This window comes from Oncorhynchus keta, chromosome 35 (assembly GCF_023373465.1).
Source record: "Oncorhynchus keta strain PuntledgeMale-10-30-2019 chromosome 35, Oket_V2, whole genome shotgun sequence".
NCBI classification, from domain to species: Eukaryota; Metazoa; Chordata; class Actinopteri; order Salmoniformes; family Salmonidae; genus Oncorhynchus; species Oncorhynchus keta.
Window position 1 is genome coordinate 67460459 of NC_068455.1, and position 24831 is coordinate 67485289.

The 24831-nt window shown below is 44.2% G+C and overlaps 1 protein-coding gene across 4 annotated transcripts in view; it reads left to right on the forward strand.

Moving 5' to 3' along the window:
* The first annotated feature begins 706 nt into the window (after nt 1-706).
* The window catches only part of intu (inturned planar cell polarity protein), a 45925-nt gene continuing 21800 nt past the window's right edge, over nt 707-24831 (forward strand). For 2 of the 4 annotated variants that reach the window (XM_052497362.1, XM_052497363.1), the window contains exons 1-4: nt 707-1244; nt 5995-6578; nt 7752-7837; nt 24389-24595. In XM_052497362.1, coding sequence (XP_052353322.1) covers nt 1150-1244; nt 5995-6578; nt 7752-7837; nt 24389-24595 — 972 coding nt within the window. In that variant the 5' untranslated portion in view covers nt 707-1149. Of the gene's footprint in view, nt 1245-1805; nt 2123-5994; nt 6579-7751; nt 7838-24388; nt 24596-24831 lie in introns of those variants that run through there. The other 2 variants (XM_052497360.1, XM_052497361.1) reach the window with 1 other exon arrangement.

A 24831-nucleotide genomic window follows, 5' to 3' on the forward strand; every position in this document is an offset into this window, starting at 1 on the left:
ACCCTCAGGCACTTAAGGAAATCATGAATGTCTTGGATATATTGGAGTTAGTGGATATATGGAGACTCAAATACCCTGACCTAGTGAGATATACATGGCGGGGGCTTAATCATGCTGGTCGTCTTGATTACTTTCTTATGTCATTGTCTCTGGCACCAAAACTTAAAAAGGGGTTGACAGGGGACAGAATGCGGTCAGATCATCACATAATTGGCATATATATTACTCTTACAGAATTTCCACGTGGGCGAGGATAGTGGAAATGTAATCAAAGCCTACGTCATGACAACTTATATATAACTTGGAGAGAAGAACTTATAACTGACTTTTTCGACATAACATAGGTACAGCAAATCTCCTTATTGTATGGGACACTTTTACATGTGCCAATAGAGGCCATGCAGTTCAGTACTCTTCTATAAAACAAAAGCAATTTAGATCAAAATTGTCCATATTAACAAAGGAAATTAATAACACTAACCTCCATTGGCTCTGTACGCTATTGTTATATTACTGCTGCTCTTTAATTACTTGTTCCTTTAATTTCTTATTCTTATTCGTATTTTTTAAACTGCCTTGTTGTTTAGGGGCTTGTAAGTAAGCATTTCACTGTAAGGTTGTAATCGACGCATGTGACTAATACTATTGGATTTGATTTGATCTATTGAGCAAAAGAGGCGGCATTTTACGCCACCTGCCAAGTACACCCGCTAGACCAGAAGCGGTTCAACTCGTGCATGTGTTGCCCTGCGCTCGCTTACGGACTGGAGTCTGGAGAAGTATTCAGGGCGGATTTCTTTTCGTTTTCAAACGCATCCGCAGGCGAACTGCGTATCCTTGACTCAGTGATTGACGTGAGAAATCGTGAGGAGAAGTTTCGAATTTTTGTTAGGATCGACAGCAGCATTAGGTTTTCTTTCGGACTAGGGAAAGGATTCTACATTCACCACCGGACCAAGACATAGGATTTAAACATGTAAACTGCATTTAAACATGTAGAAAACGCCTGCTGGCAGACGACTGGTCCAAAACGGCACTATTCATCCCAAGCCGTGAGCCATGACTTTTTGTCCGGAGTGGAAATGTTTTATCGGAAAGCCTTGATGATCTGTGCTGAACTCACCCTATCCGTTAAACCATGAAACATAGATGATGTTTAATATTGCTACAGATAGGGGAACGTCCAGGTCGTTCTCTAATAATTTTGAGGATTTTGATTCCATACGCAGGGTGCTTCTTTACAGGTCAGTATATTGATACATGCTATGCTACGGCAATGACGAAGAGAGTTGATATGAAAATGTCAAGTAAACTATTTGCACTTTATTTGTGTTTCTTCTCGCATTCATTGCACTTTTGTTTGACTGTTGTTGCTTTGTCCAAAGTCCAAAGCACTCTGAATGACATATTAGATTTTAAAGGGGATTTAAAGATCTGGTGCAGTTCGTGGGGAGGGGGCGAACTAAACATAATTGGTGCTCTTGCCCATCTATTCAGGGGGAGATAGCTTGTTAAAATGTCGCAATATTTTTGATTTAGCTGCGTTTGTAATTTTATTAGATACTTTGCACATTTGAGATACATTTGTATCTCATATTTCCAGAGCGTTTCAGACAAATGTTTCGCTTAGTTAGGCATACATAGTCAAGAAGAGTTTAACCGTAGTTTACATTTTTGTTACTATTAACGTTGTTACACTGAAACATTTATTCAGTCAACCTCTTTTTATTGCACGCCTATTGTCTGTTTCTACCCCGCTGACGGAAAGCTTCCATGTTGTCAGGGAAACGTGAACATCAGCCAACCACACTGAGACAATTTGCGTCACGTGGCATAGTTGAAGAGCCCGTATGCAGACAACATGGCGATAGACTGCCGATGCTCACAAAGTAGAAAGTAGCTCAAAAGTATTAGCTTTACGTTTAGAGTTATGACCGGTATCATCTTGTCGAACACATTTAACGAATGGAATTATGACTACTAAAGATTATAGCGGGATGCTCGAGCCCCATGCAGCTGCGTGTAAGCACCCGAGACGGGAGGGCGACGACAGGGAGGAACTGCATGACAACGGGAATGATAGTGAATCAACATCAAGTTACAGTCAGTCCGACTACTCCGAGTAAGATAACCCTGTACATTATTGCTTGTTGCTTCCAAAAATAAACCCTATTTTTGATAGGGCTATGGTATTGAAGGGATGCCTGACTGTTTGCAAAATACAAATCATATCAAATTGTATTGGTCACATACGCATGGTTAGCAGATGTTAATGCAAGCGAAATGCTTGTGCTTCTAGTTCCGACAGTGCAGTAATATCTTACAAGTAATCTAACAATTCCCCAACAACTACATAATACACACAAATCTAAAGGGGTGAATGTTTTGTTGACATTGAGTGAGATGTTATTTTCCTGACACCACACTCTGAGGGCCCTCACCTCGTCGTTGTTGGTAATCAAGCCCACTACTGTTGCGTCGTCTGCAAACTTGATGATTGAGTTGGATGCGTGCATGGCCACCAGTCATGGGTGAACAGGGAGTACAGGAGGGGGCTGAGCACGCACTCTTGTGGGGCCCCAGTGTTGAGGATCAGCGAAGTGGAGATGTTGTTTCCTACCTTCACCACCTGGGGGCGGCACATCAGAAAGTCCAGGACCCAATTGCACAAATCCAGGACCCCCAGCTTGATGATGAGCTTGGAGGGTACTGTGGTGTTGAATGCTGAGCTATAATCAAAGAACAGCATTCTTACATAGGTATTGCTCTTGTCCAGATGGGACAGGGTAGGGTGCAGTGTGATGGCGATTGCATTGTCTGTGGCCCTGTTGGGGCGGTAAGCAAACTGAAGTGGGTCTAGGGTAGCCGGTAAGGTGGAGGTGATAGGATCCTTGACTAGTCTCTCAAAGCACTTCATGATGACAGAAGTGAGTGCTACGAGGCGGTAATCATTTAGTACCGTTATCATTGCTATCTCAAGAACAGGAACAATGGTGGCCATCTTGAAGCATGTGGGGACTGCAGACTGGGATAGGGAGCGATTGAATATGTCAGTAAATACACCAACCAGCTGGTCTGCGCATGCTCTTAGGACGCGGCTAGGGATGCCGTCTGGGCCCTTGCGAGGGTTAACACGTTTAAATGTTTTACTCATGTTGGCCACGGAGAAGGGGGGGGCAGTCCTTGTTTGCAACCTCCGCTGTCTAGCTGTCTAGTCATCTTCATCAGTTGCCACTTCAACTTTATAACTTGACAACCGAGGCAGCTCACTGGAAGCGACTTGGCAGGTGAAGCAGGATGCACACTGACTGTAAAGTGGTCTAGAGGTGGCTTACTGGCTACTATTATTCTTCACCAATGTGTGGATGGCTTTGCAGTATCAACATCTGTTTCATTAAGCTCATGGCATGCATTCCTATAATAAAGCAAGGTAGGCCTATGCTCAAATCAAATGTATTTATATAGCCCTTCGTACATCAGCTGATATCTCAAAGTGCTGTACAGAAACCCAGTCTAAAACCCCAAACAGCAAGCAATGCAGGTGTAGAAGCACGGTGGCGAGGAAAAACTCCCTAGAAAGGCCAAAACCTAGGAAGAAACCTAGAGAGGAACCAGGCTATGTGGGGTGGCCAGTCCTCTTCTGGCTGTGCCGGGTGGAGATTATAACAGAACATGGCCAAGATGTTCAAATGTTAATAAATGACCAGCATGGTCGAATAATAATAAGGCAGAACAGTTGAAACTGGAGCAGCAGCACGGTCAGGTGGACTGGGGACAGCAAGGAGTCATCATGTCAGGTAGTCCTGGGGCATGGTCCTCCGAGAGAGAGAAAGAAAGGGAGAAGGAGAGAATTAGAGAACGCACACTTAGTTTCACACAGGACACCGAATAGGACAGGAGAAGTACTCCAGATATAACAAACTGACCCTAGCCCCCCGACACATAAACTACTGCAGCATAAATACTTATACTATGCTATGTTCACCTAACAACGTCTGTGTAGTATATGGATTCTATGAGATAAATTATAAACTTTTAAATTAATTACATTTCTATAGCGCTTTTCATAGAATCTCAAAGTGCTTCAAGAGCAAAAAACAAACAAGCAATATATCCTGACAGATCAATCAATAGAGGCCAAGTCTTTGAAAGCTGCATGGTTGATGATGGTGATGGAGTCTGCTGATGATCTTGTAGCTACTGGACTTCTCTTCCATTCTGTGTAGCTGATGCTTCATCAGGTCTGGGCGCCAGAAAGATCACCACTCACAGTTCAGAATAGTAGCCAGTCGTCCTCACTACGTGCCCTCTGCCTTAGCACTGCTGTAGTCCTCTTTCTTAGGCTTCAAGCGACTCTTTCAAACAAAAAGCTAGCCAAGCCAAAACGTGTTAACCTGTCAGTCAATATGGAAATCCGTGGCTCAAAAACAGCAGAGACTGTATATATACAATAAAAACTCTTATGTTAACAAAAACAAAAGAGCTGATTCAAATTCTATAATTAAAAACACCTAAAATATAACTAAATATGTAGCTACACATTTACAGGAGCTCTGTGCTTAGGCTGCTTTTAGGGCGCCATGGCAACTATGTTTAAATGTTGTGTTCACCGTATCCAAAGAGCCTCTCAGAGTATGAGTACTGATGTAGGATCAGTTTAGCCTTTTAGATCATCATGAATGACACTATATGGACTGGTTCGGACCTGATCCTAGATTAGTACTCCTACTCTGAGATGTTTTGAGGATAAGGGACCAGAGCTCTATCTGCACTGCAGCACTGGTATGAACAGATAACTATCTCTGCTATCCTATCTGGCCATGTCACCTTTCAAAGAAGGTCGTCATCTGTACTCAATTAATGTAGAACTCAACTGTAAGCCATGGAATGCGTCCAAATGGCACCCTTTTCCCTAGAATCCTATGTGCCCTGATTAAATGGAGTGCACTATGTAGTGAATAGGGTGCCATTGGGGATGCAGACGTGGTATTGAAACAGAAGAGATGGATGAGGCAAAAGTAAAAGGAACCATAAGTGTAGTTGCACTATTCTGGGCCTAGTATACTACTCTCCTCCTCTTTTCTATCAAAGTTTGATAGAACTCAAAATGTATTCCAATTTGGAAACTTAACCTTCATAAATAATTATATGCTATTTACCATCCTTAGTGAATTTATGGATGTGTTTTCCAAGAGTCTACCACAGAGGCAGCACAGCTTCATTTAGAGGGAGACCGACCGACAGAAAAAAATGCCTGGCTGAATTTTTTTAGGTTTTCATTTTGCCGAGTTAGGGCATTTTCTCTCTCGGGGCGGTGATGTGGGTTTCCCTTTTCCTTGTCTCTGCCTGTCTCAAAAAAATGCCATTTCTAGTCTTTCTCCAGGCGTGTTGTTTTCTTTCTCCCCCAAATGCCACACGGTAAATTAGAACAGAAATGCACTCCCCTGGGAATGAGTGAGAGAGAAGATTAGGGGATAATAAAACGTCTTGTAAATGTAGTTGTTTTGAAGTATTATTAAATTAAAACAACAATGTATGTCATACAACTTTACACCTGTAGCCTACATGGTGGTTGTCCTCTTGCAAATGTGCCTTTCAGTCATCGCTCTCTCCTTGACTGGAGTTCTACACTGACCCAGAACACAATACAAGATGGGCTATCAGACTTTCTGGCTGTTTGACAGAGTTTCACTTGTTACACTGTAGTGTAATTGTGTTACTAACCCATTTGAATAGCATCATACAAGACTCCTGTTTAGATGGGGATTGAAGTCGACAAGGGCTAATCTGACATATTGTGATGAAAGCCAATGTGCTCTAAATTGATTAGAATATATGCACTTTTAATCCTCAAATGAGCCTTACGCCTCTACACTGTAGTTCTTAACCTGACAGTCCCTATCAGATGGGTTTACTGGGCAGGCCAACCATCACTTTTGACTCTGCTCTCAAACAGTTTCACTCAGTCTATGCTTTTTGTCTGTTCATTCCCAGCGACCTAGAGCCAGAATGGCTGGACGACGTCCAGAAGAACGGCGAGCTCTTCTACCTGGAGCTGAGCGAGGGCGAGGAGGAGGCGGCATTAGCTCAGGCCGCCGCCAATAATGGCCTCCCCACCAATCACGTGCACTTCAGTGAGAAGGAGGCGGAGATCATCAGCGAGGAGTGCAGGAAGCGTTCTGATGGCACTCCAACCAAAGGAGAGCCCAAGCTGAAAAGACTTGCCAGGATCCTACGGAGGAAGAGGTGGCCATCCCAGCGGAGTGGGCCCGACGGAGGAGCCAAAGACTCGTCATCGCTTCCGACGTCCATCTTGAAAAACCAGGCGGGGCAGAGGGCGGGGCTGGTGGTCCAGCAGCAGCATCTGAAAGAGGTGTGTGTCTACCTGAACCCCAAACGGCTGGGCAGCTGCTCACCTCCTCCCCCGGAGAGAGGGGGTCTACTGGAGGCTCTGCTGGGGGTGGTGCATCGCCCGTCCTGGGGCCAGGGAGACCCTGCCGGGGGGAGAGGGGAGAGGATCACCGTCCACGGCCTGGTGCCCAACAGCCCCGCCATCAAGTGTACACAGATACTGATTGGTGAGTGTTCAAAACCTCACTGTGGGGATGTCCGAAATGGTACCCTATTCCCTATATAGCCAACTGATTTTGACCATAATCGCCCTGGTCAAAAGTAGTGCTCTTTAAAGGGAATAAGGGTGCCATTTCAGACTCACCTAATGTGCCTGTCATATACACATTGCCAGACTTTTGGATGGGCACTGGCAGAACTCCCAGAAAGACTGCAAGACATTTTTTATTGACATGATATTAAGTACTTATAAAGTTGTTTTACAGCAAACTGTTTCTTATGTTTGTGGAGACTGACGTCGACACAGTTGCTTTGGGCAGACCAAGGAATGCAAAGAAACTCCACATGAGTTAGTGTTTAAAGTCATGCCTTTCATGTAGCCTACCACTCCATGCTAAAACAATTAGCCTAGACTCGTTAAATACCTGAAATAATTGAGGTGAAGTCTTTGTTAAGGAGATAAGAATGGATAGAGGTCTGCACAGGGGCAGGTGAAACTCCTTGATATACAAAACGAAACAGCACGTTTGGCTCTTTTTATATCTGTGGACTATATCTCCAGACTGTGCTCCTCCACTAAAACCATACTATTTGGAAAACAGATGACACAATACTTTTTCGCCGTACCAACCAAAGTTGTTAGGAATTCGACTTGCAGCTCATTAAAAACAGGGTCAAAAAGATACACGCATACATACAGTTGAAGTCGGAAGTTTACACCTTAGCCAAATACATTTAAACTCAGTTTTTACAAATTTCTAGTAAAAATTCACTGTCTTTGGTCATTTAGGATCACCACTTTATTTTAAGAATGTGAAATGTCAGAATAATAGAACAGAGAATAATTTTTTTCAGCTTTTATTTCTTTCATCACATTCCCAGTGGGTCAGAAGTTTACATACACTCAATTATTATTTGGTAGCATTGCGTTTAAATTGTTTAACCGACTTGCCAAAAATATAGTTTGTTAACAATACATTTGTGGCGTGGTTTAAAAATTAGTTTTAATGACTCCAACCTAAGTGTATGTAAACTCCCGACTTCAACTGTACATTCATTTGCTTAGCCTACAGTACAGACTTTCTGCGTTTGCAGAAATATCACTATTGACGCTTGTTTTTTGCTATCTACGTTAATAACATGCTGCTGTTATGCATTGACTTCCTTTTTCTCCTCCTCAGGTGACGACCTAGTGGCAGTGGACGATGTGGATGTTACCACAGAGAACATTGAGAGGGTTCTCTCCTGCATTCCTGGGCCTACACAGGTGTGTGTGTTTCCAAGACCACCCACCCCACTCATTACTGCAATATTAAAAGAACAGTAGTTAAAGGGAAGTATGCGCTGTTGTGTGTTGTGTCTGAGGTAAGTGTATTATTAGCTGTAATGCTGCTTCCACAATGCGAAAATATGCCGAAGACCAGATTAGATGTTGTTTGTTGAGCCCTATTCACATGATTTGACCTCCATGATCATGTATCTTTCTCAGCTCTTGGTTTTCTTCATGAAAAGACCACATAAAACATACACGTCTCTGTGTTCCAAATGGCACCCGGCGCCGATCAAAAGTATTGCCCTATGTAGGGATTAGGGTGCAATTTGGGACGTAGCCTCTGAAACAGCAACAGCAGCCAAAGAAAGGGAAGTCCTCCACATGAACTCAATTACAGACAAACTCCTTTTTTCGAACCAACACGTCTGCTCTGCTCAAAAGTGTTAGAAGCTGGTTTCTACACACTCATGGCAGGCAGGTGCACACAAGGCAGACACACACACTAATACGCAGGGTAGACACATACACAGACACACAAGGCAGACTAAGACTGTGTGTCTGGATCATTCCACTGCCCCACACTTTAAAAGTGAGGGCTAGGATGTTAGCATAAACCCAATGGATGCTATACTGTAGCTCTGACCAAAGTCACACATTCATAAGGCTAGAATGCCTTGAGTTGTCCTGATTCAGAGCTGAGATAAGTGAGCTAAATCATTAATTGACCTCAATGAGAGACGTGCTTGAAATTTCAAGATAAAGTGTGTGATCTGAAGTACGAATACCAGATACTTATCTTGCTTTGCACAATGAATCAATGAACCAAACCAAGCTAAGTGTACAGTGCCTTCAGAAAGTATTCACAACCTTTGACTTTCTCCAGATTTTGTTGTGCTACAGTCTGAGTTTAAAATATTGTGGTAAACCGTGGGGTGTTGGGTTGAGCGGGCAGAGATTGACACAGAGACGGGGAGGTTTTAGTCCGCAAAAACAACTTTACTAATACAGAAAATAAACATAACAAAGAAAATCACTTAGGTTTGGCTCGGTCCTTCTCTACTGTGGCTTGGTGTTGGTCTCTCCTCGTTCTCTCTCGCGGTGTGCCACCGTGCTCCTTTTATTTGGCCTCCACGGATGGTTGGCACTTTCCTCTAATTACCTCCACTTAGAGCTGTCCGTGTCGGGGTGCCCAGCTCTCGTATTCCCAGCAGAGGGAGCCAACGTCGTCTCTCTTACTGACCTTGATCAGGCTCCGGAAGTCATTACAGAAGCGGACGGTTTCGGAACCAGCACTATGGGGCTAGACCACTCACTGTGTGACTCCTCCAGTACCCCCATTTCTAGTATTGTCGCCACTTCCCGCTGGACCGCCACCCTCTGGGTTACCGGTATCTGGTATGGCCATTTACGCACTTTTTCTCCTGTACGGGTGTGTATATGATGTTCCACGAGATCCGTACGCCCCGGCACCTCGGGGAACACGGCCGTATTCCGCTGGACCAACTCTCTGAGCTCTTGTCGTTGGGTCGGGCTGAGGTCTTCCCCCATTGCAACTTCGACCGAGGGCGAGCCCTGCTGTGGCCGGGTCCATGTTACGCACAGCGTGCGTGCCATTTCTTCAGTAAATTCACATAGTAAAGCTGGAGGGGTTTTCTCCGCCCCGGTTGGTGGACCTTATATTTGACGTCGCCAACCCGCTCAACGATGTTGTAGGGCCCATGCCATGTAGCCAGGAATTTACTCTCTGTTGTAGGGATCAGCATCAAGACTTTCTCACCTGGTTGGAATTCTCGTTGTTGGGCCCCCCGGTTGTAGACACGCTCCTGGGTATATTGCGCCTGGGCCATGTGCTCTCTCACCCCTGGCCAAATCGCCGTCATCCTCTCCCTCATCTTCTCCACATGTTCTACTATGCTGCGATGGGGGGTTGGCTGCTCTTCCCAGACCTCCTTGGCTAGGTCCAGCAGCCCGAGGGGCCGATGACCATACAGGAGCTCAAAGGGGGAGAACCCAGTGGATGCTTGGGGTACGTCGCGCACTGAACATTCGGTGGGCCCTTCTCTCTCGGCGACCTTCTAGGCATCTGTTTTGGAGTTTTGTTGAAGCGTTCCACCAGCCTGTCGTGGGCTGGATGGTACACACTGGTACTCACCTGTTTTATTCGTAACAGATTGCAGACATCTTTCATCACCCGAGGCATGAACGCGGTGCCCTGGTCCGTCAGGATTTCCTGCGGAATACCCACCCGGCTACATTTACATTTACATTTAAGTCATTTAGCAGACGCTCTTATCCAGAGCGACTTACAAATTGGTGCATTCACCTTATGACATCCAGTGGAACAGCCACTTTACAATAGTGCATAAATGGAAGAGCCCCCGTGCAATACCTTTTGCTGCCGCCGTGCATAGCGGGATTGCTTCAGGATACCGCGTGGCGTAATCCACGATGACCAGGATGTATTGGTGTCCCCTCATGGTCTTCACCAACAGACCCACCAGATCCATTTCCACCCGCTTGAATGGCACTCCTATAATGGGAAAGGAAACCAAAGGGTTTCGATAATGCATCCTCGGGGCTGTGATCTGGCACTCCAGGCAACTACAGCAGTAGTCCTGCACGGCGCGCTTGACTCCGGGCCAGTGGAACTTGTTCCCGATCCGCTCCCTGGTTTTCTCCATCCCCAGGTGTGCCCCAAGCAGGTGGATGAGGGCAAGCTGCAACACAGTCCTAACATACTGGCTGGGTATGAGTAACAAGTCTTGTCTCCCCATTATGCTTTACTACCTGATACAATAAATTATGCTTGATTGCGAAATGGGGGTAGCGCCAATCACTTATCCCAGGTAACAGTACGCCATCCACCGCAATCACCTGGCCCCTAGCGTTCTGGAGATTGGGGTCTTCTAACTGGGCCGTCCCAAACTGACCCGTGAGGATTCTAGTGTCGGGAGGTCCATCTAGGGCCTCCACCTCCATAAAGGGTAGCCTGAGATCTTCGTCGCACAGTGGCTCGCTTGCCGGAGTGGGGTGGTCTCCGTCCTCTGGGTCCGACTTGGGCCCAGTGGACACCTCTCGTGGCGGGATTGGGTTGCACAGGCCACCGTCCTTTTTCCTATTTTCACACCACCCGTGCTCCCCTCCCCAGGTCCCTCCTCCACAGGTTCTGGAAGAGAGGGCAGCCTTGACCGAGGAGAATGGACACAGGTAGGTTAGGGACAGCTCCCATGCGTATCTGTCACTCCCCCCTTGGGGTGGTTATCCTCACTGGCACCGTTGGGTACCTCTTCATGTCCCTGTGTACACAGGACACCGTCACCTCCTCGTCCCCCGGTTTCTCCTTCCCCTCTCATGTGCGCCACTGCGGGTGGGCCAGGATCACCATGCTGCCGGAGTCCAGCAGAGTGCTGATGTCGATGCCATCGATTCGTACAGGAACCATCGGAGTGGCTGTCTCGGTGTGCGCCCAACAGGAGGTGACGTAACTCGCCATCCAGGTTACCCCAGAGCTGGGGGTGCCCCAGCTCACCGCCCCCCTCACCGCGTCTCCTCTCCGCTCGGGCCTCTCAGCAGGTCCTGGGTGTTCTGGTGAATTTCCACCGTGGTCAGCAATTCCTCCAGACTCTGGGGGTTCTGCATGCTCACCGTCTTCGTCATCTCTTATGGCAGGTTCTGAAGGTATTTATCCAGGATGAGCTTGTTGAGCATCTGGAGGGACGGTACTTTAGTCAGTAGACAGCCATTGGTCAGGCGCACCAGGTCGCTCATCTGAGCACAGGGGGAAAGGGTGGGGTCAAAGGCCCAGCCGTGGACCAGTTGTGCACGGTGTGCGAGATTGAACCCATAACGGCTCAATATCTCCCGTTTGAGTCCCTCATAATTTGCGGCCTGGTCAGTGTTCAAATCAAAGTAGGCCTTCTGGGCCTTCCCAGAGAGGTAGGGTGCCAAAAGGCTGGGCCACTTGGGCTGGGGCCATCCTTCCCGCTGTGCCGTCTTCTCGAAGGTGCACAAATATGACTCCACGTCATCTTCCTCCCTTAACGGAACCAGGAACTGATTCGGGCCAGACTCCTGAGCCCTCCCAACCTTCAACTGGGCTACCGCCGCTACCAGTCTGCGGTTTTGTTGGTGCTGCTCCTCCAACGCTTGCTCCTGGAGAGCCTTCTGCTGGCTGAGGATGAACTAAGCCACCAGCTCCTCCATGGTAATCTCTGTACGCTCGACCCCACGGCACCCAAAGCTACTGAGATACCCGCATTCTCCACCATATGTTGTAAACTGTGGGGTGTTGGGTTGAGCGGGCAGAGATAGACACAGAGACTGAGAGGTTTTAGTCCGCAAAAACAACTTTACTAAGACAGAAAATAAACATAACAAAGAAAATCACTTAGGTTTGGCTCGGCCCCTCTCCCCGTTCTCTGTCGCGGTGTGCCACCGTGCTCCTTTTATTTGCCTCCATGGCTGGTTGGCAGTTTCCTCTAATTACCTCCACTTAAAGCTGTCCGTGTCGGGGTGCCCAGCTCCCGTATTCCCAGCAGAGGGAGCCAATGTCGCCTCACGTACCTCCCCTCTATTACCATCCCCCGGGGTAGACCTCCTGGGATACCACAATATATTAAAACAAGATTTTGTGTCACTGGTCTACACACAATACCCAATAATGTCAAAGTTGAATTATATTTTTTGAAATGTTAACAAATTATTTCAATATTAAAGCTGAAATGTATTCAGTCAAGTATTCAACCCCTTTGTTATGGCAAGCCTAAATAAGTTCAGGAGTAAAAATGTGCTTAACAAGTCACATAAGTTGCATGGACTCATTCTGTGTGCAATAATCGTGTTTAACATGAAAAAAAGCAGACATTGAATATCCCTTTGAGCATGGTTAAGTTATTAATTCCACTTTTAAGATGATGTCTCAATACACCCAGTCACTACAAAGATACAGGCGTCCTTCCTAACTCAGTAGCCGGAGAGGAAGGAAACCGATTTGACCATGAGGCCAATGGTGACTTTAACTTCTTATGGTATAGGGGACGCTTGCGTCCCACTTGGCCAAAAGCCAGGGAAAATGCAGCGCGGCAAATTCAAATAAATTTACATAAAAATCTAACTTTCATTAAATCATACATGTAAGATACTAAATTAAAGCTACACTCGTAGCTACACTCGTACACAACAGTAAACAAAGAGGGTAGCATATTTCAACCCTGCAGGCGCTACACAAAACGCAGAAATAAAATATAAAACATGCCTTACCTTTGACAAGCTTCTTTTGTTGGCACTCCAATATGTCCCATAAACATCATAATTGGTCCTTTTGTTCGATTAATTCTGTCCATATATACAAAATGTCCATTTATTTGGCGCGTTTGATCCAGAAAAAAAACGCTTCCAAATTGCGCAACGTCACTACAAAATATTTCAAAAGTTGCTTGTAAACTTTGCCAAAACATTTCAAACTACTTTTGTAATACAACTTTAGGTATTTTAAAACGTTAATAATCGATCAAATTGAAGACGGGTCGATCTGTTCAATACAGGAAGACAACAAACCAAGCTACTTTTCAAGTCTTGCGCAACTCTCAACAGTGTTCTGCAGTAACCTCAACCAAATTCCAAAGACTGGTGACATCCAGTGGAAGCGGTAGGAACTGAAAACAAGTTCCTAAGAAATATCGTTTCCCAATGAGAACCCAGTGAACAGACAGAGACCTAAAAGAAAAAAAAAACTTCTGAACGGTTAGTCCTCAGGGTTTTGCCTGCTACATAAGTTCTGTTATACTCACAGACATGATTCAAACAGTTTTAGAAACTTCAGAGTGTTTTCTATCAAAATCTACTAATAATATGCATATCTTATATTCTTGGCATGAGTAGCAGGAAGTTGAAATTGGGCACGCTATTTATCCAAAAGTGAAAATGCTGCCCCCTATACCTTAAGTTAAAACAGTTCGAGTTTAATGGCTGTGATAGGAGAATACAGAGGATGGATCAACAACATTGTAGTCAGTCCACAATATTAACTTAAATGACAGAGTGAAAAGAAGGACGCATGTACAGAATAGAAAATGTTCCAAAACATGAATCCTGTTTGCAATAAGGCACTAAAGTAAACCTGCAAAAAAAAAATGTGGCAAATTCACTTTATGTCCTGAATACAAAGTGTTATGTTTGGGGCAAATCCAACACAACACTGAGTACCACTATTCATATTTTCAAGCATGGCGGTGGCTGCATCAAGTTATGGGTATGCTTGTCATCGGCAAGGGCTAGGGAGTTTTTTGGGGATGAAAAGAAATGGAATACAGCTAAGCACAGGCAAAATCTCAGGCGAAACCAGGTTCAGTCTGCTTTTCAACAGACACTGGGAGACAAATTCACCTTTCAGCAGGACATTAACCTGAAACACAGGGCCAAATATATACTAGAGTTGCTTACCAAGACGACATTGAATTGAATGTACCTGAGTAGCCTAGTTACAGTTTTGACTTAAATCAGCTTGAAAATCTATGGCAAGAATTGAAAATGGCTGTCTATTAATGATCAACAACCAACTTGACAGAGCTTGAAGAATACATTTATTTTTTTATGTGAAAATATTGTACAATCCAGGTCTGCAAAGACTTTCCCAGAAAGACTCAGCTGTAAATACTGCCAAAGGTGATGCTAGCATGTATTGACTCAGGTGGTTGAATGCTTATCTAATCGAGCTATGTTAGTGTTTTATTTTTTATAAATTATAACATTTAAGAAAATGATCTTCCACTTTGTCATTGCAGAGTATTTTGTGTTTATTGTTGACAAAAAAAATGACAATTAAATCAATTTTAATCCCACCTTGTAACACAACAAAATGTGGAAAAAGTCTAGGGGTGTGAATACTTGCTGAAGGCACTGTATCTATAATCTCTGTGTGTGACTGTTTTAGGAATTTTATGTTTGTCCATATTTAATTTGCTCCCTTGATCAAAGATGTCTTTAAGTCTCTGTAAATCCATTGTAGGAGGAATGGTTGAGTGGAATGGCACTCACCACTGAGTACAGACATCTTCTCCCATTCCATTTGGCTTCGATCAGCTGTCAAAACCTATATAGTAGGTAACAATCTCCACCTTTTTACATGAGGAAAACTATCCAATTCTGAGATATGGTGCTTTGATCGCCATTCAGGAAACTGCTCAAGCTTTTTGCTCATTCGTCTCCTCACACGGTCAAAACAGGGCCTCGAGAAGGAGGAATTTGTAAATGACAGTGTGTCTGGGGAGTGATGGCGTTTGCAACGAGAGAGGGAGACAGAGGTAGAGGTAGTTGTTTGGGATAACCACAGGAAAACGACCATTACGCTGTGGTCACTGAGAGAACAGCTGATTAGAAGACTCGGCCAGATAGCAAATTACACTGTAGAGAAGAGAGGAGAAGAATAGATGAGAGGAGAAGAGATGCGAGGAGAAAAAACAACAAGGCCTCTCGTCGGTCTGTCGCGGCTTAGGACGGAGCTACTGTAGAACTGGCATACTCCGAGGAAACTTAAACTTTGGTGGTGGTTCTCTCTGTGTGCGTATGTGTGTTTTTCTGTGAGTGTGGTAACACGCGCAGCTGGCCAGCTGTATGTATGTTGGCACTTTTGCGTGTGTGAACGTCCGCCCTCCCAGGTAGAGCATGGTAGACAGTAGCTATTACATGGGCGTAGCAGCAGTTTGTATAAAGGTTTGGACCACCATGCCCTCTGCCTACCCTCATAGTAAAGTATTACTGATGATGCTATACTCTCTCTCTCTATCAATTCAATTACATTCAAAGGGCTTTATTGGCATGGGAAACATATGTTTACATTGCCACAGCAAGTGAAATAGACAATACACAAAAGGGAAATGAACAAGGGAAATATACAATCAGAAATGAATAGTAAACATTACTCACAAAAGTTTCAAAAGAATAGAGACATTTCAAATGTTATTGTTATGTACAGTGTTATTATTGGCTATGTACAGTGTTGTAACAATGTGCAAATACAGTGCTTTGGAAAGTATTCAGACACCATTACTTTTGCCACAATTTGTTACATTATTCTAAAATTGAATAACAAAAAAAAATCCTCATCAATCTACACGCGATACCCCATAATGGCAAAGTGAAAACAGGTTTTTAGAATTTTTTGCAAACGTATTCAAACTAAAAAACAGATTCCTTATTTACATAAGTATTCAGACCCCTTGCTATAAGACTCAAATTTGAGTTCAGGAGCATCCTGTTTCCATTGATCATCCAGATCTGGGGAAGGGTGCTCAAAAAAAGCTGCATTGTTGAAGGTCCTCAAGAACACAGTGGCCTCCATAATTCTTAATTGGAAGAAGTTTGGAACCACCAAGTCTCTTCGTGGAGCTGGCCGCCCGGCCAAACTGAGCGGGAGAAGAGCCTTGGTCAGGGAGGTGACCAAGAATCCGATGGTCACTCTAACAGAGCTCTAGAGTTCCTCTGTGGAGATGGGATAACCTTCCAGAAGGACAACCATCTCTGCAGCACTCCACCAGTCAGGCCTTTATGTTAGTGGCCAGGCGGAAGCCACTCCTCTGTAAAAGGCACATGACAGCCTGCTTGGAGTTTGCCAAAAGGCACCTAAAGACTCTCAGACCATGAGAAATAAGATTCTCTGGTCTTATGAAACTCAAGATTAAAATCTTTGTCCTGAATGCCAAGCGTTACATCTTTTAGGAAACCTGGCACCATCCCTACGGTGAAGCATGATGTTGGCAGCATCATGCTGTGGGGGTGTTTTTCAGGGGCAGGGACTGGGACTGGGGGACTAGTCAGGATCGAGGCAAAGATGAATGGAGCAAAGTACAGGGATATCCTTGATGAAAACCTGCTCCAGAGTGCTCGGGACCTCAGACTGAGGCAAAGGTTCACCTTTCTACAGGACAATAACGCTAAGCACACAGCCAAGATGATGCAGGAGTGGCTTCGGGACAAGTCTCTGAATGTCCTTCAGTGGCCCAGCCAGAGCCCGGACTTGAACCCGATCGAACATCTCTGGAGAGACCTGGAAATAGCTGTGCAGCAATGTTTCCCAGCCAACCTGACAAAGCTTGAGAGGATCTGCATAGAAGAATGGGAGAAACTCCCCAAATACAGATGTGACAAGCTTGTAGCATCATACCCAAGAAGACTCAATGCTGTAATCACTGCCAAAGGTGCTTCAACAAAGTACTGAGTAAAGGGTCTGAATACTTATGTGAATTTGATTTTTCCGTATTATTTTAAATATATTAGCAAAAAAATGTAAAACCTGTTTTTGCTTTGTCATTATGGGGTATTGTGTGTACAGTCGTGGCCAAAAGTTTTGAGAATGACACAAATATTAATTTCCACAAAGTTTGCTGCTTCAGTGTCTTTCGATATTTTTGTCAGATGTTACTATGGAATACTGAAGTATAATTACAAGCATTTCATAAGTGTCAGGCTTTTATTGACAATTACATGAAGTTGATGCAAAGAGTCAATATTTGCAGTGTTGACCCTTCTTTTTCAAGACCTCTGCAATCCGCCCTGGCATTTAACTTCTGGGCCACATCCTGACTGATGGCAGCCCATTTTTGCAAAATCAATGCTTGGAGCTTGTCAGAGTTTGTGGGTTTTTGTTTGTCCACCCGCCTCTTGAGGATTGACCACAAGTTCTCAATGGGATTAAGGTCTGGGGAGTTTCCTGGCCATGGACCCAAAATATTGATGTTTTGTTCCCCGAGCTACTTAGTTATCACTTTTGCCTTATGGCAAGGTGCTCCATCATGCTGGAAAAGGCATTGTTCGTCACCAAACGATTCCTGGATGGTTGGGAGAAGTTGCTCTCGGGGATGTGTTGGTACCATTCTTTATTCATATACTGTGTTCTTAGGCAAAATTGTGAGTGAGCCCATTCCCTTGGCTGAGAAGCAACCCCACACATGAATAGTCTCAGGATGCTTTACTGTTGGCATGACACAGGACTGATGATAGCGCTCACCTTGTCTTCTCCGGACAAGATTTTTTTCCAGGACTTTACCCCAGTCCTCAGCAGTCCAATCCCTGTACCTTTTGCAGAATATCAGTCTGTCCCTGATGTTTTTCCTGGAGAGAAGTGGCTTCTTTGCTGCCCTTCTTGACACCAGGCCATCTTCCAAAAGTCTTCGCCTCACTGTGCGTGCAGATGCACTCACGCCTGCCCGCTCTCATTTTTGAGAAAGCTCTGTACTGGTGATGTCCCGATCCCGCAGCTGAATCAACTTTAGGAGACGTCCTGGTGCTTGCTGGACTTTCTTGGGTGCCCTGAAGCCTTCTTCACAACAATTGAACCGCTGTCCTTGAAGTTCTTGATGATCCAACAAATGGTTGATTTAGGTGCAATCTTACTGGCAGCAATATCCTTGCCTGTGAAGCCCTTTTTGTGCAATGCAATGATGACGGCATGTGTTTCCTTGCAGGTAACCATGGTTGACAGAGGAAGAACAATGATTCCAAGCACCACCCTCCTTTTGAAGCTTCCAGTCTCGTATTCAAACTCAATCAGCATGACCGAGTGATCTCCAGCCTTGTCCTCGTCAACACTCACACCTGTGTTAATGAGAGAATCACTGACATGATGTCAGCTGGTCCTTTTGTGGCAGGGCTGAAATGTAATGGAAATGTTTTTGGGGGATTCAGTTCATTTGCATGGCAAAGAGGGACTTTGCAATTAATTGCAATTCATCTGATCACGCTTTATAACATTCTGGAGTATATGCAAATTGCCATCATACAAACTGAGGCAGCTGACTTTGAAAATTCATATTTGTGTCATTTTCAAAACTTTTGGCCACGACTGTAGATTGTTGAGGGGAAAAAAACGATTTAATACATTTTTCGAATAAGGCTATATCATAACAAAATGTGGAAAAAGTCAAGGTGACTGAATCTGTAGTTTAAGTATGAAAGAGAATGAATAAACAGATAAATGTAGTTTTATTTCAAATGGTGTTTGTGCTCCACTGGTTTCTTGTGGCACAGGTCATACATCTTGCTGCTGAGGTGGCACACTGGTATTTCACCTAATAGATATGAGAGTTGATCAAAATGTGATTCTTTGTGAGTGTGTGTGTAATCTGAGGGAAATATGTGTGTCTATTATAGTCATACATTGGGCAGGTGGTTGGAAACTGCGGTTTCGGTTTCCACCTTGTTTTGTGGGCAGTGGCCATATAGCCTGTCTTCTCTTGAGAGCCGGATCTGCCTATGGCAGCCTCTTTCAATAGCAAGGCCATGCTCACTGAGTCTGTACATAGTCAAAGCTTTTCAACGTTTGGGTCAGTCACAGTGATCAGGTATTCTGCTACTGTGTACTCTCTGTTTAGGGCCAAATAGCATTTTTTGTTAATTCTTTCCAATGTGTCAAGTTTTTTGTTTTCTTTTTGTTTTTGTTTTCCTTTTTGTTTTCTCATGATTTGGCTGGTTCTAATTGTGTTGCTGTCCTGGGGCTTTGTGGGGTCTGTTAGTGTTAATGAACAGAGTTCCAGTACCAGCGGGCTAAAGGGACTCTTCTCTAGGTCCATCTCTCTGTAAGTGATAGCTTTGTTATTGAAGGTTGGAGAATCGCTTCCTTTTAGATGCTTGTAGAATTGAATAGCTTTTTCTCTGGATTTTGATCATTAGTGGGAATCCTCCTAATTTTCCTCTGCATGCATTATTATTTACTTTGTACACAAGGATGTTTTTGCAGATTTCTGCATGCTGTCTCAATTTGGTGTTTGTCTCATTTTGGGAATTCCTAGTTGGTAAGTGGACCCCGGACGTCAGCAATGGGTTCTATAACTGATTCAAGTATTTTTTGACAGATCTTAATTGGGATGTAAAATGTTATTTTTCTTTTGATTGCGTAGAAGGCCCTCTCAGATCGTTCACAGCTTTGTGGAAGTTAACTGTCGTGGTGATGTTTAGACCGAGGTAGGTATAGTTTTTTGAGTGCTCTTGGGAAACAGAGTCTAGGTGGAATTTGTATTTGTGGTCCTGGCAACTGGAGCTTTTTTGGAACACCATTATTTTTGGCTTACTGAGATTTACTGTCATGGCCCAGTTCTGACAGAATCTGTGCAGAAGATCTAGGTGCTGCTGTAGGCCCTCCTTGGTTGGGGACAGCAGCACCAGATCATCAGCAAACGGTAGACATTTGACTTCATGGTGCACAAGACACATCTGATTCGTACCTGATTCTGTTATGGAGGCCATAGGGATGGTACAGTCCATCACTCTAAAATGTGATACTGAAATTGTATATGGTTATATTATGTAAAAATAATGGTGCAACACTAATAAATCAAATATTATTTTATAAAATGAGCTTTCTGCAGGGTTGGATACGGTCGCTGTCTGCGGTTCTGGAACAATCTTCAGTGCGTCGTAGAATTGGCGCCTTTTCCTATGTTGCTATCCTGTTTGGGCTCGGCGTCCCGCTGGCGGGACAACTTCCGTTGAAACTGGAGGGCGCGCAATTCAAATAAATAATCATAAACATTATGGATATTAAACATTTAGGTACATGCAAGTGTCTTATATCGGCTGAAAGCTTAAATTCTTGTTAATCTAACTGCACTGTCCAATTTACAGTAGCCATTACAGTGAAAGCATGCCATGCGACTGTTTAGAGGACGGCGCCCCATATTAAAATATTTTTCCACCAACACGGGTTTCATAAATTCACAAATGGCAATTAAATATTCATTTACTTTTTGAAAATCTTGCTCTGGTTTGTCATCCAAATCGTCCCAGCTATAACATGTAGTGTTGTTTTGTTAGATAAAATCCTTCCTTATATCCCAAAAGGTCTGTTTAGTTGGCGCCATCGATTTGAGTAATCCACTCATTCAACATGGAGAGAAAGGAATCCGAAAACCTACCACTTTGTTTCAACAAGTCAAACTACGTTTCTATTAACTCCTCACATACCCTAAATGTAATCAAACTATAATATTTCTTACGGAAAGAAGTATGTTCAATAGGAAACCGATTTTAGCAGGTGTGTCTTCATCGCTTGCCCAAACACAAATTTCCAAGACTGTGTCCCTGTTCTAAAACTCATATTTCTTATTCGTTTTGGAAGTTACAGACCTGAAACGTTGAACATAGACTGCTGACAGCATGTGGAAGCCATAGGAATTGCATCCTGGGAGCTAGAATTCAGTATGCCCCTATACTTTCCATTGTAAGAGCATGGACTCTCAAAATAAAAATTCTGGTTGGTTTTTCTTTCTACAATATCTATTGTGTTATAGTCTCCTACATTATTTTAACATTTCTACAAACTTCAAAGTGTTTTCTTTCCAATGGTACCAATTATATGCATATCCTGGCTTTAGGACCTGAGCAACATGCAGTTCACTTTGGGCACGTCAGTCAGGCGGAAATTGAGAAGAAAAAAAGGGCCTAGCCCTTGTTCTGAACTGACTTCCCTAGTTAAATAAAGGTTAAATAAATAAAAAATAGACATCCCTGTGTTTTGAGAGAAATGTCTTAGTTTGACAGGTGTTGTTCACGGTTTGAGCAAGAAAACAATAACTGATTCGATAAATTGAATGAAGTTGCGCATAGTGCTATTGGAAAGTATTCAGACCCCTTGACTTTGACATTTTTGCAAATGTATTAAAAAAAAAAAACAGAAATACCTTATTTAAATTCAGTACCAGTCAAAAGTTTGGACACAGCTACTTATTCAAGGGTTTTTATTTATTTGTACTATTTTCTACTTTGTAGAATAATAGTGAAGACATCAACACTATGAAATAACACATGGAATCATCTAGTAACAAAAGTTTTTTTTCCATTTTATATTTGAGATTCTTCAAAGTAACCACCCTTAGCCTTGATGACAGCTTTGCACACTCTTGGCATTCTCTCAACTAGCCTCACAAGGTAGTCACCTGGAATGCATTTCATTTAACAGGTGTGTATTGTTAAGTTCATTTTTGGAATGTCTTTACATCTTAATGCGTTTGAGCCAATCAGTTGTGTTGTGACAAGGTAGGGGTGGTATACAGAAGATAGCCCTATTTGGTAAAAGACTATGTCCATATTATGGCAAGAACAGCTCAAATAAGCAAAGAGAAACAACAGTCCATCATTACTTGAAGACATGGTCATTCAGTTCGGCAAATGTCAAGAACTTTGAAAGATTCTTCAAGTGCAGTCGCAAAAACCATCAAGCTCTATGATGAAACTGGCTCTCATGAGGGCCGCCTCAGGAAAGGAAGACCCAGAGTTGCCTGTACCAGCTTAGACACAGGGGTGACCTACTATGCTATACTATGCTATGCATGCTAAGAATCGAGGGAAGACTGACCACATCGCTTCTTATTTTTGTAACAAAACAATCATGTGTTAGAAATTCCAAATTGTTTGCATAGTCAACTTACACACAGCAAGGACACACACACACTTACCCCACCAGACATGCCACCAGAGGTCGTTTCACAGTCCCCAGGTCTAAAGCAAATTCAAGGAAACGTACAGTATTAAACCGAGCCATTATTGCATAGAACTCCCTTCCATCTCAAATAGTGCAAGCGAACAGCAAACCTGGTTTCAAAAAACAAATAAAGGAACACCTCTTTCCCCCCAATGTGGCCTACTTTTTGTGTGTACGTACTGACATGTACGTGTAACTGCTAGATGCACACACACTACATGTTCATGTTTTTAAATGTATGTAAATTGTAAAGTATTTTGTCTGTAATGTAATTTCCCGTTATGTCGGACCCCAGTAAGACCAGCTGTTGCCATTGGCGTCGGTTAAGGGGGATCCTAACAAAATGAAAAACTACGCAAATCAAAAACGTTGGATTGGTGTAAGCATGGACTTTCTACCATTTTTCTGACACCAGTCCATTCATTTGTAATCCATGAGGGCAGTGAACAGTTCTTGGAGAGATAATCAGACCATTGTCAGTGTTGAAGACTTATACGCACACACACACATCTGGTCTCTGGTCCTGATTTGTCTTGATTAAAGTCAACCAGAAATCCTTAGCAGACCTCTCAAGTGGTGACAGGTTACTTCCCAGAGCCAGCCCGGTGCGTATGTGCATCTAGTGTGTGTGTGTGTGTCTACACAATTATTTTCGGCATTTGTACAGTGTGTTTGAGTTTGAGGCTGTGTGTATGTAGGCCATAGTATTTAGGGTCTGTGTTGAAATGTGAGAATGACAGACATTAATATTCATCTATAAATTTGTCAAGCATGAATCTCCACCATACTGTTTCTGTATGTGTTTCCATTTGTGTGCCTGTCTGCCTGGGTTGGTTTGTAAAGTGTGTGTGTGTGTGTGTGTGTGTGTGTGTGTGTGTGTGTGTGTGTGTGTGTGTGTGTGTGTGTGTGTGTGTGTGTGTGTGTGTGTGTGTGTGTGTGTGTGTGTGTGTTGTACAGTGTGGAATGAGCTCTGAGAATTACAGAGAGTTGTGCAGCTCTATGTTCTTCTGTCACGGTTCTGGGGCCTGCCTTGTGGTGGGATCTGTTTCTGATTCACACACACCCATGTCGCTTCACTTTCAGTGGTCAGGAGGAATATAATCTCTCTGACAATCAACATTATTCTGTTTACGCTCCTTCCTCTTTTCCTAAGTAAATCACATCACTGATGGCTCTGTATACGGGATTTAACTGAACCCTTTCCTGTAGTGCCAGGCCAAACCATGAAATGAGGAGCACATGAGTTAAGCTGCAGCCCTAATGAACAGGATAAAATGCTGTTTATGACCATATTATGATCACAGTGTAGTTCCCATGCTGATTCTTGCCAACAGTGATTCTTCAGACTCGTACAAACTCACTGCTGGCTTATGTTCTGTAGCCAAACCCACAACGGGTCTTTTTTAAAGTGTTCAGAAAGGAAAAACTATGTAGAATGTGGTGGAAATATGATGATGATCTCTTTGGATAGCTAACTTGCTTTGTCTCTCTCTCCCTTCTCTCTCTGTCTTTCTTTCTTTCTGCCTCTTTCTTTCTTTTCCAATTCCCCCCTCTCTCTCTCTGCTCTCTCTCTCTCTCTGCTCTCTCTCTCTCTCTCTCTCTCTCTCTCTCTCTCTCTCTCTCTCTCTCTCTCTCTCTCTCTCTCTCTCTGCTCTCTCTCTCCTCTCTCTCTCTCTCTCTCTCTCTCTCTCTCTCTCTCTCTCTCTCTCTCTCTCTCTCTCTCTCTCTCTCTCTCTCTCTCTCGCCCTGTCTCTCGCCCCTCTCTCTCTCTCTCTCTCTCTCGCCCTCTCTCGCCCTCTCTCTCTCTCTCTCTCGCCCTCTCTCTCTCTCGCTCTCTCTCTCTCTCTCTCTCTCTCTCTCTCTCTCTCTCGCTCTCTCTCTCGCCCTCTCTCGCCCTCTCTCTCTCTCTCTCTCTCGCCCCTCTCTCTCTCTCTCTCTCGCCCTCTCTCGCCCTCTGTCTCTCTCTCTCGCCCTCTCTCTCTCTCTCTCTCTCTCTCGCCCTCTCTCTCTCTCGCCCTCTCTCGCCCTCTCTCTCTCTCTCTCTCGCCCTCTCTCTCTCTCGCCCTCTCGCCCAGGTGAAACTGACCCTGGTGACAGCAAGTGCAGGGGGGTGTGTGGACGTGTCCTCTGCCCCCAGGCTCAGGCCCTCTCCCCCGGTCAGCCAGCTGGTGCGTCTGCTGTGGGGCGAGGACACGGTGGAGCTCCAGATGTCTATAGGACACATCCCTCACATCGTCATGTACCTGTCACTCAAACTGGACTCCGACTCCCCCCTGGAAGAGGTCAGTTCAGTAGGTCTCAGAAATGCAACCTGTTCCCTATATAGTGCACTGCTTGGTACGAACACATTCGACCAAGAAGCAAAACCCAAAATGAAATTTAAAACGTATTGTGCGTCTAACTGTAGTTCAATGTCAGCTAAGTGCTTTCTTCAGACCCAGCGAAGAGCACCTCATGGATGCAGTTCATTTTATGCACTCAATAAATGAGTACTTGACTGCATTAAGAGTCATTAAAT